The 16,118-nt window shown below is 37.1% G+C and overlaps 2 protein-coding genes across 12 annotated transcripts in view; one reads left to right on the top strand and one right to left on the bottom strand.

The window, feature by feature from the left end:
• The window catches only part of FAM13B (family with sequence similarity 13 member B), an 87,892-nt gene extending 84,065 nt beyond the window's left edge, over positions 1–3,827 (top strand). For all 10 annotated transcript variants that reach the window (XM_027076617.2, XM_027076614.2, XM_027076611.2 and 7 more), the window contains one exon: positions 1,450–3,827. In XM_027076617.2, the coding sequence (XP_026932418.1) occupies positions 1,450–1,573 (124 nt within the window). In that variant the 3' untranslated portion in view covers positions 1,574–3,827. The remainder of the gene's footprint in view (positions 1–1,449) is intronic.
• The window catches only part of PKD2L2 (polycystin 2 like 2, transient receptor potential cation channel), a 42,732-nt gene continuing 28,492 nt past the window's right edge, over positions 1,879–16,118 (bottom strand). For both annotated transcript variants that reach the window (XM_027076619.2, XM_015064448.3), the window contains 3 exons: positions 5,878–5,990; positions 5,082–5,189; positions 1,879–2,001 (listed from right to left, as the gene is read on the bottom strand). In XM_027076619.2, the coding sequence (XP_026932420.1) occupies positions 5,093–5,189; positions 5,878–5,990 (210 nt within the window). In that variant the 3' untranslated portion in view covers positions 1,879–2,001; positions 5,082–5,092. The remainder of the gene's footprint in view (positions 2,002–5,081; positions 5,190–5,877; positions 5,991–16,118) is intronic.

The raw sequence follows: 16,118 nt of genomic DNA, 5'->3' as shown, positions 1-16,118 counted from the left end.
TTTTTTTTTAATTATTTTACAATGTTTATTTATTTTTGAGAGAGAGACAGACAGAGCACTAGCGGGGGAGGGGCAGAGAGAGAGGGAGACACAGAATCTGAAGCAGGCTCCAAGCTCTGAGCTCAACACAGAGACCCATGTGGGGCTCGAACTCACGAACCATGAGATCATGACCTAAGCCAAAGTCAGACGTTTAACCGACTGAGCCACCCAGGTGCCCCGAGTCTTCCTTCTTCTTAAACTTAGGGGCTTATATGGTAAATTAAAGGAATATATAGGAATAGAAATAAATTGTGCACATAAGCATGTTATCATTGAAAAAAAAAGTAGAAAACATTCCTTTTTACTTGGAAGTCCTGCTATTAATGGCAAGAAAAAGAGCTAGGGGATACCTGATAAAATATTTCAGAGTTGTTCTAGAGGGGCTTGGTTGAGTGGCAGTTATGTTGTGTTTTTTAATTCTACATCCTCACCCTTTTGGCAGTGTTTGTGAAACAAAAGGTTTTTCCTTTTGTAAAGGGTCCTGTGACAGCTAGTGTGGATCCTTACACTAAGACTGTGGCTACTTAGGCTGCGTGTTGGGCCATTCCAGGCTTCGCATTTTCAGGGTGTGCAACAGGGTGCCAGTCAATAGTGTGGCTCCTAGAATACAGTATGGCATGTGTTTTTATCTAACTGGGGCACAGTTGACTCAGTGGAACTCTTTAAGAAAAATACATTCTAGTTCAGATGATGGACAGAAATGAATGTTATCTCAGACCTCAGAAAAGTTTCTCCATGTATGTAACTGGGTGGTCTTAACAAGCCAGTAGCTATATTACAAATTCCAAACTGTGTTTACTTTGAGAATTTTCTATATAGTGGGCAAAAATGATTAAAAAACACTCAGTGTAAGAATGCATTTTTTCAAGTACCTTCTTATTCTTTGCCTTAATGGAAGAAAACTTTTTTGTAATTATACTTAGGATGGTTTGATGCTTTACCTAGAGATTAAACTGAATTGGATTGGGTCATTAATATAAAGTGAGAAAACTGCTTTTTTCTGTGGGTAAGATCTTTTACTTCTCAATTCACTGAAGCCATAGTACAGTAAATGTATGAAATTACTGACTGTAATCCTCTAGCACTTGATATACACTTCCAGACCTGACAGAGTCTAGCAGCGCATGTCTTACTAAAATATTTGGCTTCTGCTGGTTCTTTGCAATGAACATCGATAAGTATAGCATTATTGAATCTGTCAGTAGAGAAATTCATCAAAAAAAGTATTTTAGGATTGTTCCTTGGGGATGGGGTGTGGGGAATTAGTGCAGTAATCTATCTTCTTGCAGAGCAGTTTTTTTATTTGAATTTACATTTGGTAACGTTGTGTCTCACATCAGGACAAGTTCTGGGACTTTATTTTTCAGATGATCTCCAGAATATTACAGATTTTATTTTCTTCCCTAGGAATGCCCAGAAGGAGGATCGTGTTCCAGTGCTTGAGGAGTACAGGGAGTACAAGAAAATTAAAGCCAAACTTAGGCTTCTTGAAGTTCTTATCAGCAAACAAGATTCTTCAAAATCCATATAAAATATACTTCTTGAAAACATCATAAAAATCAGTTGTATTCCCTGAAGCAATCATCGTGTGTACTTGGCTGGTACTTGAGTTCATTTTGTCAGGCACTCAGAAAGTATCACTTTGTACTTGGTTGTGGTGCCACTAGAGAATGATGGGAGGGTAAGTAGACCCTCTCTAGGGAGCGTGGTGTTCCATATTAACCACAGACTGTCCTCTTCACCTTTAGCAAACATCAGTTTTCTTCATTGTTTTGTACTACAGACACATCCTGTTAGCAAAAGACTAGTACTTTATTCTTTCAACTTCAAGAACTTTGGAGATACAAGCTTTTTGTTGTTACCAACTTTGCTTTTATTATTATTTTTTTAATTACTGAAGAAAATTGAGAGGAACATCTTCACATTGAATTCTTCGGTTGCCTTTTTCTTACAGAATGACTGAAAATTTGAAAGAAAAGCCTATAAATGTGCACATATGCAACTATGTCTTATGTTTTCTTAGAAAACCAAACTCAAACTGAAATTTCAAGTCCTACTGTGGAACACATTTCTGTTTAATTTCCAAAGTGAAAGTTTCTCACAGGTAATATGTTAGCAAAATTTTGCAATTCAGTGGTCACACAGCTCCTGGATGAAGATAACAGAGGGCACACCAAAAAGTGACCTTGTTTATTAGTATAGTGAACACACACACCACACATCACACACAGAACTGAATCATTTCACATGCTGCCTATGGGACATAAGTTACTGTTTGTTTCCTCAGTTATTCTTTTTGAGCTGGTGATGATGTGATTTGTCTGCATCAGATCCTGTACTTTTTCCTCCCACCCACCTCCAGATAATGTGAGAAAATAGCCATGTCTGTGTAGGAACACTGATGGTGCTCAGATTTGTGTGTTCAATCAGATGGGCCTAATTTGGCAAAAGAGTCATTATGCGTGAATCAAATCTGTTCTTAACAAGGGCTATACCACTGCATTTTTTACATGTACCTTCCGGGGGTCACATCATTTTTTTTTTCTCTTTTAATTGGCAAAATCCGTGAAGAAAACATCCTCTAACAGGACCACTTTGGCTCAGCACATGCTATTTAAAGCAGCTGTGTAGTGGTGTTCAAAGATGTCTAGTGGTATGCCCTTGTCATATACTCTAAGCTGATTTTTTGTTCTTTGGCTTTGCATGGCTTTCCTTCAAGTACTCTTCTGGTATCATTCTGCTCATCGTTTTCACAGAATGGTGACTTTATTTGGGCTAACAGTAGTAATAGCATATTCTGGTCAGGCTTAATCTAAGTGTTAATTCTTTTCTTGGTGCTTTTTTGGATTGATGAGTGTCTCACTTTGTGCCCATGGTTTGCATGCATTGACTCATGCGTGATTTTCTTAACTAGCTAATATTAACAGTTCCATGTAAAAATGGACCTCTGCAACATTCTTTAATAAAAGTGAGGGAAGCACGAACCTCAGACTTGCAGCACTATTACATAGTAAGCACATGAAGTAGCTTGATAATAAGTAGTGTTTCTAGTGTTTCACATTTCACCTATGTGTGCAATGCCTTTTTCGGGGGGAGGGAATGTTCATTGGTGGTGAACATGTAGTTTTGCTGGGGAATAAAGCACTAAATCCAGCCCTTTTTGTGTGGTTTCCTTTTGGTATGCCTAGGTTGTTCATAACGTATACCTAGAAAAATGAAATTGAAAAAGCCAAAACAAGTATCATATCACTTTGATTTGAATCCAGCATGCAGTGTGCATTTATTTCTTTCAGTCTCCAGACAGGAGTGTATCCAAACATCTAATTTAATGTGCACTGTGTATTGTTTTATATGAATGTTTATATATACCACATGCAAAAATGTCCATATGCACTATTTAAATGTTTTAAATAATATATTCCTTCTTTATAATGCTAAATCTATATGAGTACCATATTTTTATAAGTCAGTGGCCTGACTGGTTTCATTTTAGAATTAACAGCTGCTTCATGGTGTTGATTATTCACTGTTAATGTTTGGCTGCGAGTAGAATAGATAAAAGTAGCATGGCAGCACTTACGCTATGTGACAGTACTTGTGTGTCATAGTTGAGCAGTAGGTGGTAGAACTAGGCAGTTTGTGATGAGTTTTACTTTGGTACAAGTAAAAACAGTATATCTATATACAAATAATATATAGATATATATGACCACCAATATAATCGCATTGCTGTGTCTGGCACTTCATTGTATAGACTTTTGTAATAAAAGAACTTGAATGTTCTACGTCATTGTAAATGTTTTTTGTTTTCACTAGATGTTAAAAGACAAAAAATCGAGACCTCAAGTGTTTCTTTGCCTTAATGTTCTTGGGCTTTGTTGGAATTACTTCATTCAGGGACCACGGGGGGACAACATGGTTACTAAGCCACTTGGCTGGCTACAGCTCTGGGGAGTGGTAAGACTAGGGAAGGCCATGTTGTTAAATGCCTTGTGGAAGTCTAGAAGATGCAGAGAGAACAGTCAGCATTTCTTGTTGGAATGAATTATTCTATTAAGCATACTTGAGGTACAGTTTCTAAGAAAAGAGCGTGCATGGCTGGCTTGAGGAAGGTGGGTAGATTTAAAATCTATTGAGCACCAATGTGGAAATTGAGTATGATGGTGAGATGATGTTGTTTGGGCCGAGAGAACATATGGCTCTTCCAGGAGGACTTATGTAACGTGCTAAAAATATAGAAGAGTTAACCTCACACAACTTTACGACCACTCAGACGGGTTTTGCGGCACCCTCATTCATATTTCTCATACATTAAGTTGACTTCTCATAACTCTGATACTCCTACTCTTTGTTGTTACAGTATATTTTGCTTTTAGAGTAGGTGAGGAAATACTTAGGAAACTTTAAATGTGTTACTTTAGAATCTTTCTAGATGAATTTCCAGTTTGAAAATATTAGTGAAAATTCTGTAGATGATTGGTAAGTTTGTTCTTGTACACTTTAGCTTTTTCTAGATGACCTCAAACTGGGAGGAATGGAGGTGAGATTACTTTATTTGGGGTCTTATATAATGGTTTTCCAGAATCATAGGTATTTATTAATTTATTTATGGCCAGGACAAGTTATAACATGGTACATGATGAAAACACCTAACGGTTCCTATACTCTAGGTAACATTGAGAAAACTGCTTATGACCTATTAGAGACCTGCCCCATGAACTATATGCAGCATTTGATACTTTAACTCCACATTCCTAGAATTTAATAATAAATCTCATTATAAAATCATTTACGTGTACCGGTGTGTATACTCTGGAAGTGTGCTGTTTGGATTGCACAGTGGGGCCCATTCAGGGGTACTTAATTTCTGGAAATCTTTTGGTGAAATCATTTTGGTAATTATACTCTGATGATAGCTTGATGATAGGTGGTACAGTGTTTTTAAAGTGTACCTGAAATGTGTACCTGTTTAGGAAATAATTCAGTACAGGGATAAATCTTTGTTACAAATGCTCAATGATTGTATCACAGATTCTCACCTGCACTTGTCTTAATTTTGTAGAGCTGAAATCCTTCTCATCACTCGGTTTAGTTTTAAACTGACGTAGTGTAATTCTTTCTCCAGCTCCACGGCATATAAAAAGAGTCTGCAGGATAATTTAGAAGGAAGCAGAGAATGGGTCAGTAACATGCCTTCGTGCATAGAGAGACAGCAGGTTATTAGTGCCTTTTGTGAAGTACTTGGGGTGGGAAGATAATACTTTAAGCTTCTAAAACATGCCTAGTAGGGCCAATTATGGATCTTATATTCTAAAATAGTGGAGAACAGGGTCTGCTGTGCATATTAAATATAAATGGCAGTTCCCGTTACAAAACTTAAAAGGGGGAGCACCTGGGTGGCTCAGTCGTCCAACTTCAGCTCAGGTCATGATCTCAGGTTCGTGAGTTCAAGCCCCGTGTAGGGCTCTGTGCAGGCTTGGAGCCCAGAACCTGCTTTGGGTTCTTTGTCTCCCTCTCTCTCTGCCCCACCCCTGCTTGCACTCTGTCTCTATCTCTCAAAAATGAGTAAACATGAAAAAAAAGTGTTTTTTTAAATATAAATGGCAGTTCCTATTGGAGATGTAAGAGTAAAAGCAGTTGGTTTCACTCTTACCTTACATTTAAACAAATGGGAGTATTGTGCTTTCTGATTAATTTCAAAGTTGAGTAAAAAGATGAAAAAAAAGGGGGTGGCATCTCAGAATAAGGTTCTGATTTCGGGAAAATAATGTAATTCATGTCCCCAGTCACCATATCATGATATCCCAGAGTGCCCTGGTTAGAACAAATACTTACTCTCGAAATTCTTGTTGCGTGACAGGCTGGTAGTCATCTTGAATTTCTGAAGAATAATACTTTTTCTCAAGCCTCTCTTTCCACTTTTTCATCTGCTCTGCACTTTGAATCTCCTGTCAAGTCAGAGGACAAGCATAGGCTGCACCTTTAAATTTTTCTCTATCTTAAGTCTTTGGTACCCAAGCATCACAGCATTGAGAATCTTTTTATTTTTTAATCTAAATGGCTTTATTTTTTTTTTTCTTGTCTTATTGCACTGGTTAAACCTCCAGTACAAGATGGAATAGAGATAGTGAGAATGGACGTCCTTGCTTTGATGCTGATCTTAGGGAGAAAGCATTCAGTTTGTCATCAGTATGTAGGCTTATAGCTGACAGGTTTTTGGGTTTTTTTTTTGTTTTGTTTTGTTTTTGTTTTTGTTTTTGTTTTTTTGTAGATACTCCTTATGAAGTCTTGTAAAATCTCTTTTCTACAGTTTGCTGAGAGTTTCTGTTATGGCTGAATGTTGACTTAGGTGAAATGCTTTTTTTTAAGGTACATAAATTATTATTTGTTCTTTTCCTTTTTATTCTATTGGTATGGTGACTTGCATTTATTGATTTTCAACGTTCCCTTCCTGAGAGACACCCCATTGGTCACAGTGCTTTATTGTTAAATTCAATTTGCCAATGTTTTGTTGAGGATTTTTGCATCTGCATTTATGAAATATGTTGGTCTGTACGTTTTTTTTCTTTTAGTGTCTTTCTCTGTTTTATCAGGGTGACTTTATTTTTTTACTTTTTTTTTGAGTTGATTTTTTTGTTTAATTTTAATTTTTTAAAATTTGCATCCAAATTAGTTAGCATATAGTGCAACAATGATTTCAGGAGTAGATTCCTTAGTGCCTCTTATCCATTTAGCCCATCTCCCTTCCCACAACCCCTCCTGTAACCCTCAGTTTGTTCTCCATATTTATGAGTCTCTTCTGTTTTGTCCCCCTCCCTGTTTTTATATTATTTTTGTTTCCCTTCCCTTATGTTCATAAGTTTTGTCTTTTAAAGTCTTCATATGAGTGAAGTCATATGATTTTTGTCTTTATCTCACTAATTTCACTTAGCATAATACACTCCATTTCCATCCACATAGTTGCAAATGGCAAGATTACATTCTTTTTGATTGCTGAGTAATATTCCATTATATATATGTGTGTGTATATATATATATATGTATACACACACACACACACATATACACACGTGCCATATCTTCTTTATCCATTCATCCATCAATGGACATTTGGGCTCTTTCCATACTTTGGCTATTGTGGACAGTGCTGCTATAAACATGGGGGTGCATGTGTCCCTTCGAAACAGCACACCTGTATTCCGTGGATAAATGCCTCATAGTGCAATTGCTGGGTCGTAGGGTAGTTCTATTTTTAGTTTTTTTAGGAACCTCCATATTGTTTTCCAGAGTGGCTGCACCAGTTTGCATTCCCACAGCATTGAGAATCTTAAACTGTGTAGTTTACTCTCCAGAGCTGTGATGTTGAGCCCCACTGGACTTTTGCCCTTCCTGGTTTTTTTCAGTCTGTGCATCAGCAGATTCACTTGAGAGGGCTTGGTATTAGTACTGTTCACTCTTGTTTGGGTGGGTTTTTCTGTGTGTGTGTGTGTGTGTGTGTTTTAATTAAAATCCTCAGCTTGTTCTTCACTGCCTCTTCCCTTGTGCCTCTCCAGCTGAGTTTTTCTGGTTTTCTGTTCTTCACTTGGCCAAAGCTGAGCTGTTCTTTTCTGTACTTTTGTTGTTTAATGAAGCAAATGTATTTCAGAGTACATCTGTGGGTATATGTTCTCCCAGCTGCTTCGCAGCCAGACCCCTGCAGCCTTACCTAACAGTCCCTAGTCCCTGTTTTGGGATTACTGCATCAATATATGCACTCCAGTCTGTCCACAGACCCCAAAATAAGCTCCTCATACCAGCGAATTCTTGTTGCATTTTTCTCTGCTTCTGAAGAGTCCTTCCTGTGTTTTGTCCTCACTACCACCCACTTCCTTTTTAGCATCCAAATAACATTTTCCCAACTTTAGGGGAAAAAAAAGTTATGTTGTGGAAAATAGGGGCAGCACTAAAAAAAGGGAAAGAAAAGACATTGCACCCAGATATGATCCAGAGACTTCCCAGTATCTGATACCGTCCTGCTCCAGCAATAATGTGAAGTAACTAAGTTGATCCCTTTATAAGCATTCTGATTACTTTCCTCAGAGAGGATGGTGATGCCCTTGCCCATACAAGCATAAATGTATGCTATTCTGGTCAAAGAAACTATTCTATCAGACAGTGTCTATCGTTAAACCAACATATCAGAAGTAGGAAAGGATGGCTTTCAATCTTGCTACTTTTATTTTGGCCACATTATAGCATTTATGTTTTTACACAGTCACCAATAAATTTAATGTGGTAAAGCGGTAGGCCCTGCAACTATTTCTAAATGACCAGGCCTAATTAAAATGTAGATGTGTAAGTAGTCTGGGTTAAACAGACTGCCTAGTAAACTTGACTCATCCTTCAGAAAACCCATCTCAACTATCACTACGTCTGTGAAGCCTGCCTTGACATTCACAGGAAAGTGATGCTTTTCCTCACAAGCAGAGCACCGACTCTTCAAGGGCATTTTCTCCAAGTTCCAAGGTCCTTACACCCTCACCTCTTCCTGTAGATGGTAGCGGTCTCTTACTGTTGTCTCTGGATTAATTTAGTGTTAAACACTGGCTCTTCTAGTCCTCTACTACCTCAGAAAGGAATTCTCTGTGGTAAATACCCTCTTTTTGGACTACCTAGTGTAGTCCTAACTAATGAGTACTTGGTAGCAGGGGAACTCCAAAGAAACAGACCCTCAGAGATAGCGTATTTCCAGCAAGGGACATAACAGACTTTTAAGAATATGAGATGAACACCCAGCCCTTTGGGATTCCTCAGGCTACAGAACCAGCAGGGAAAGAAGCGGTTACTCAACTAACTGAGGTAACTGATCCCAATTGCCAAGGAAAAATTGACTGCTGCTACAGAATGGGCTCAGAGAGGGCTGTATTTGGAACCCAGGGAATTCTCTGGGGGATGCCTCCTGATACTCTTATGAACAAAAATAGACTGTGTAGTTGAGGGGCGCCTGGCTGTCTCAGAGCACGCAGCTCTTGATTTCAGGGTTGTGAGTTTGGGCCCCTATATTAGGGTAGAGTTTACTTAATATAAATAAATCCATAAATAGTAGTTTGAACATTAAGTTCTTAAGGAATTGTGATATCAGTAGAAAAGGTCTTAATATCACTCAGAGAGAGATACAGTTACTGTTGGGACTGTGCTTTTCCCTTTTGGGGGAGAGGAGAAAAGTGCCTTCATTTGTATAAAGGATAATTTCAACTTATTCAATGGAACCTTGAAAAATAGTTATTATCGTTTTATAGAAGTTCACACATGTGTACTAAAAGCCGAAAGGATGAGCTGGACTATTTGATCTCTCTCAACTCAAAATTTGCCTTCTTTTTTTTTTTTTTTTTAATATTTTTATTTATTTTTGAGCGAGAGCGTGTGCGCATGAGTGGGGGAGGGGCAGAAAGAGAGAGGGAGACACAGAATCTGAAACAGGCTCTGGGCTCAGAGCTGTGAGCAGGGCCCAAACTCAGAAATGGCGAGATCATGACCTGTGCCAAAGTGGGATGCTTAACCGACTGCGCCACCCAGGCACCCCTCAAAACACCTTCTTAAACTCTGATGCTGGGTCTCAGGTTTTACTAACCTCATTCCTCAGGCTTTTGCTACACTGGCTTGTTAGATTCTGCCTTCCTGGAGGATGGAGGGGTGCAGGAGAGTCTGGGTTTTTATCTATCACCATTGTTTCTGCAAATAGTAGTTGTCTCCAGCAGCAGTGGTTGGCTCCAGGCTGTGGCATTCCTGATGTCTTTGGCATAACCAGAACCAGGCCCATCACACTCAGAAACAGTAGTGGCAGGGGTGGGATGGGGATTACCCTCAGAGGTCTCACTAGACAGCTCTGGAGGCTGAGTCTCTAAGATAAGGTTCAGAAAACTTCACCTTTTGTAACCTCAGCCTTGGGAGGGGTAGCATCCTCCTACAGTCTGAGTTGCATCAGGGTTTTTACTTTTTCTGCCTTCCATTCCCCATGTAATCATTTCCCTGTAGTTAATTTCTTGTTTGAAATATATAATGTGGTTTCCATTTTCCTAAGTCCTGACTCACAGTATATATTCTTATTTCATCAAGTATATTTTTGTGTCTTTAAGGAATGTTTAAAATTTTTCCATTTCTTGGTTTTAAACAATTTTTATGAATTCCTGGGCATTTTCTTTGTTGCTATTATAGAGTCTTCTATAATTTTTAATGAACTGGTTGGTGTTTGCATAATTGCATTTACTTAGATTATTTTTTTCCTAATGCTGTATTATTCTGGTACTTGCATACCTAGGAAACTTGAATACCTAGTTGGCAGACCTAGGAAGCTTTAAGAGAATCGTAAGTCAAATAGAAGTAGTTTATTTATATCTCTTCCCTTTCAGTTCTTAACATTTCTAATTTATCTCTCTTAATATTTTTGGCTGATCCCTCCAGTACATCCTTTCTTGTCCCTTGTCCCTGACATGTCATTGTTTCTCTGTTAAGTAAGGTACTAGCTTAGGGGTGAGATAGATTTGTTTTTTGGTGGGGGGGAGGGTGAGATAAATGTTTTTATCATATCAAGGAAGTGTTCATTGATTCCTGTTTTGTTTTGTTGTCCTGAGATTAGATATTGAATCTTCCCAGATATCTAGCATCTGTGGAAAATGATCATGTAACTTTCCTTTTGGATCTATTAATAGAATGAGTTATGTTAATTAGTTGATTACCCAATTTTAAACCATCTTTCCATTCTTAGAGTAAGCCCTACTGAATCATGTTATATTATTGTGTTCTGTTCGATTCTGTTGCTATTATTTTATTTAGGATTTTTACTTCAAAATTTATAACTGGTATGTGTATGTGTGTGTATAGTCATTTTACATGATGACTATATAGCCATTTTATAAAAATAATTTGACAGTTGTCCATTTTCTTTTTTCTCTGGAACAGCTTGAATAGTTTGAAACTATTTGTTCCTTACAAATACGATACAGTTTATTTGTGGGGCCTCATTTATTTTTCAGGTAGCTCTTTCATGACCTTATTTCTTCTACAGAGTGGATTTGTTTAGGTTTTTAAAAATCTTTTCTGGGATCAGTTTTGATAAATTTATTTTCAGAGAAAAATTACCCACTGCTTTCAGTTTTTCAAACATTATTTGCATAAAGTTATACAAAAAAGTCTCTTAGTGATTTTTTTCAGGTGTACAACATAATTTCATATATGTATATTTTTTGAAATGATCACTATAGTAAGTGTAATTATTAGTCAACCTTCATCACTACACAGTTAATAGATTTTTTTCTCATGATGAGAACTTTAAGATCTACTCTCTTAGCAACTTTCAAATATACAATACAGTATTGTTAACTGTAGTCATCATCTATACATTACATCCCCAGAACTTACTTATTTTATAAGTTTGTACCTTTTGATCACCTTCACCCATTTTACTCGCCCCTACTCTGTTTCTTGGCAACTACCAATCTGTTCTGTTGATGAGTTCATTTTTTGTTTTTGTTGTTTTTAGATTCCACATATAAGTGAGATCATACAGTATTTGTCTTTCTCTAACTTATTTCACTTAACATAATGCTACCAAAATCTATCCATATTGTTGCACATGTCAGGATTTTCTTTTTTAATAATTTTTTAAATGCTTATTTATTTTTGAGAGAGAGAGGGACAGAGCACAAGCAGGGGAGGGGCAGAGAAAGAGGGAGACACAGAATCTTAAGCAGGCACCAGGCTCTGAGCTGTCAGCCCAGAGCCTGATGCAGGGCTTGAATTCATGAATCATGAGATGACCTGAGCTGAAGCTGGACGCTTAACTGACTGAGCCACTCAGGCACCCCAGGATTTCCTTTAATGGCTGAGTTTACACACACACACACACACACACACACACACACACACACACACACACTCTCTCTCACACACACACACAATTTCTTTATCCATTGATGGACACTGGGTTATTTCCATGTCTTGGCTATTCTAAACAATGCTGCAGTGAAAATGGGGGTGTGGATATGTTTTTGAATTAAGAGTTTTTGTTCCCTTCAAAACAAAAGTGGAATTACTGGTAATCATATGTTAGTTGTAATTTACATTTTTTTGAGGTCCCTCCACACTGTTTTCCACAGTGGCTGCACCAGTTTTCATTCCCACCAACAGTACAAGAGGGTTCCCTCTTCTCCACATCCTTGCCAACCCTTGTTATTGTTTGTCTTTTTGATGACAGCCATTTTAACAGGTGTGACGTAATATCTCGTGGTTTTGACTGGCATTTCCCTGATGAGTGATGTTGAGCACCTTTTCATGTACCTGTTGACCATCTGTATGTCTTTGGACAATGTCAATTCAGATCCTCTGCTCACTTTTTATGGTATTGTTTGGTGTTTATTTTTGTTTGTTTGTTTTGTTATTGAGTTGTAGGAGTTCTTTATGTATTTTGGATATTAACTCCTTATCAGATATATAATTTGTAAATATTTTCTTCTATTCACTATGTTGCCTTTTCATTTTGTTGTTTACTTTGCTGTACAGAAGCTTTCTAGCTTTATGTATTCCAATTTGTTGTATTTTTGCTTTTGCTGCCTTTGGTTTTGGTGTCAGATCCAAAAAATCATTGCTGAGACTGAGGACAAGGAACATACTGCCTAAGTTTTGTTTTAAGCCTTTTATCGTTTTGGGTGTTCATGTTCAAGTATTGAATCCATTTTGTGCAATTTTGTGTAAATTATATGGAAGATACTGGTCCAGTTTTGCTCTTTTGCATGTGGCTCTCTAGTTTCCCCAGCAGCATTTATTGCAGAGACTATCCCTTTCCCATTGTATGTTCTTGGATCTTTTGTCATAAATTAATTGGCCATATGTGGAAAGGTTTATTTCCAGACTATTTTATTCCATTGGTTTCTGTGTCTCTTTTTATGCTAATACTATATTATTTGGATTGCTATAGTTTTGTAATATAGTTTGAAATCAGGGTGTGTTATGCCTCCAAGTTTCTTCTTTCTTCAGTTACTCTTTCCCAAGGCTGCTTTGGCTATTTGGGGGTCTTTTGCGGTTCCATGCATATTTTAGGACTTTTTGTTCTATTTCTGTGCAAAATGCCATTGGAGTTTTGTGAGGCATTGCGTTGAATCTGTACATTGGCTCTGGGTAGTATGAACATTTTAACAATACTAATTCTGCTAATCCATGAGCCTGGAATACCTTTCCATTTGTTTGTGTCTTCTTCAATTTCTTTCAGTGATATTTTAAAAATTAATTTTAAGAGAAAGTGAGAGAGAGTGCGTGAGTGGGAGAGGGGCAAAGAGCGGGAGAGGGAGACTCCCAAGCAGGCTCCATGCTGTCAGTGCAGAGCCCAATGTGGGGCTTGAACCCCCAAAGATCATGACCTGAGCTGAAGTCAAGAGTCAGATACTCAACCAACTGAGTCACTCAGGTGCCCCTCATTGATATTTTTTTAAATTCCTTATTTCTTCATTATTTCTCCCTTTGTAACTTCTTTGTATGTTTATGCTTTCTCTCCTTTATTCCATTTGTTGGCTAATGGTTTCTTTCCACTGATTTATTTTTTTCCCCCCTACGGATCTTTTCAAGGAACCAGCCTTTTTATTTATTTATACAGCTTTGTGTTTGCCACTCACTAGTTCTGTTTTTATCTTTATTTCTTATTTGTTGTTTTCCTATTTATTGTTCTTTTCCAACTTTTTGAGTTACATGCTAAAATCAATTTCTTTTCAGTCTTGGTTTTTGTTGATAAATTTAAGCCTACTGATTTTCCTCTGGCATTTGACTTTAATCTCATAGATTCTCCTATATACTGTTTTTATTGTTTTTATAAGAATTCTACGGTTTCATTTTGTAGTTCCCATTTGATTCAAGAATTAATAGTTTAAAATCTTGGTTAAGTAATGTTTTTATTTTCTGATTTTCTTAGAACATTTTTATTATGTTGCTTTCAGATCATTTTTTTCTGTATTAACCAGTTGGTTAATTTATTGGAATTTATTGAGGTTGTTTGTGCTCCAGTATGTGATCATTTTTCATGAATGGGTTTTTAAAAAGCAGATGTATATTCTTACAGAGTTAAATATATATAACTGTAGGATCACCTTATTCATTTTATTGTTTGAGTTTTATCCTCTTATTTTTCCTTATTTATCCCTTTATTTAAAAAATAATTCTTTTTTTAAGAGAATTTTTAAGAGAGAAAGAGTGTGTTGAGTAGGGGGAGGGGCAGGGAGAGAGAGAATCCCATGCAGCTTCTTTGCTGCCCGTGTAGAGCCCTACATAGGTAGGCTCAGTTTCACAAATCATGAGATCATGACCTCAGCCAATACCAGGAGTCAAATGCTCAACCAACTGAGCCACCCAGATGCCCCTATTTCTCCTTTTGTAAGTTTAGTAGTCCATACCTTATGGAAGTTGATGTTATATTATTTGGTGCAGTGGATAACCATAACTATTAAAATTGATGTTATCATTATAAAGTGGCCTTCATCTCATTTACAACTTTATTTCTAGGATTCTACCTTGACTTATATTCAGTTGTGTCCTCTGATATCTTTTGCTTGTCTATTAAAAAATTTTTTTAATGTTTATTTTTAAGAGACAGAGAGAGCATGGGTGGGGGAGGGGTAGAGAGACAGAGGGAGACACAGAATCCAAAGCAGGCTCCAGGCTCTGAGCTGTTAGTACAGAGCCCAACACGGGGCTTGAACTTACAAACTCTGAGATCATGACCTGAGCCACAGCTGGATGCTTAACTGACTGAGCCACCCAGGCGCACCCCATCTTTTGCTTGCCTATGTAGACCTTTGCCTATGGTTTTATATTGAATTTCTCTGAGTCACTTTGTTTTACGTATATATTTTAGGATATAGCATAGAACTGGGTGTTGCTTTGTGATTCAATCTGAAAATGTTTTTCTTTTTAAGTAAATTAAGCTTAGTTGCTTTTACTGATATGTCAGACATACCTGGTCACAGTTACATCATACCATTTTATGTTACATTTTAAATTTTTTACCATGTGTTATATTTTATTTTCATTTTTGTTTTGATTATTCTGCCCTTAGGAATGTACATATTTTTGTTTTCATGGTTTGTTTTTATTCTTTCTTTCTTTTTTTTTTTTTTTTAATACTACCCGAGTCCTCTTTTTCCTGCTTTGGTTCCCTCAACTAGGAATCAAATTCAACAAGAAAATTAGCTTATAGTTCCAACTATATTTAAATCTTATTACCACATTTCGTTGTATCTGAGAGATGGAGTCTACTGTTAGACACACCATTATTTATGTACCACTTAGGAAAGAAAGGCTGCCAATTACAGTGTGATACACTATCAACCATAAGGCATATCTTGATTTTAGAGATGTTAAAATGTGAAAAGAAAATATGTTTTAAAGTTCATGAAATAGTATCTTATTGTTTATTAAAGTATTTTTAAATATGCTAAAATTTATTCTTATTGGTTATTAACTCTAAATGATAATTCTCTTTTTAAAAATTTTATTTATTTATTTTGAGATAGAGAAAGAGTGTGAGCAAGGGCAGGGCAGAGAGAGAGAGGGAGATGGAGAATCTCAAGTAGGCTCCACACTCACTGGGGAGCCCGATGTGGGTCTCTATCTCATGATCATGAGATCATGACCTGAGCTGAAATCAAGAGTCAGATGCTTAACTGATTGAGCCACCCAGGCGCTCCTACATGAATTCTTTAACTTTGAGCTATTATATATGAATCACTCCATCAATGTTTTCTACTTTATACCTTCTCTCTCCCTTCTTCCTTTTTGCAAAATTTCTCCGATCATCTTTTGGTTGGCTGAAACTGATATTCTCATAGAACCCTCAGGAATACAACATTATTCTGAGTTCTTGCACGTTGAAAACTCTTTGAGCCTGTACACTGGAAACACAGTTGTGCTCCAAATAAATATGCTTGGCTTACATTTTCTTTCCTTGCATGTATTGTGGGTATGGTTCTGTTGACGTATGGTGTTGAATGTTGTCATGCTAACCTGGTTTTCCTTTTCTTGGAAGTCCAGATTTTTTTTTTTTTAACGTTTATTTA

Source organism: Acinonyx jubatus, chromosome A1 (assembly GCF_027475565.1).
Source record: "Acinonyx jubatus isolate Ajub_Pintada_27869175 chromosome A1, VMU_Ajub_asm_v1.0, whole genome shotgun sequence".
In the NCBI taxonomy this organism is placed as follows: domain Eukaryota; kingdom Metazoa; phylum Chordata; class Mammalia; order Carnivora; family Felidae; genus Acinonyx; species Acinonyx jubatus.
The sequence above is the reverse complement of the archived record's forward strand: the minus strand, read 5'-3'. Positions and strand labels throughout refer to the sequence as shown.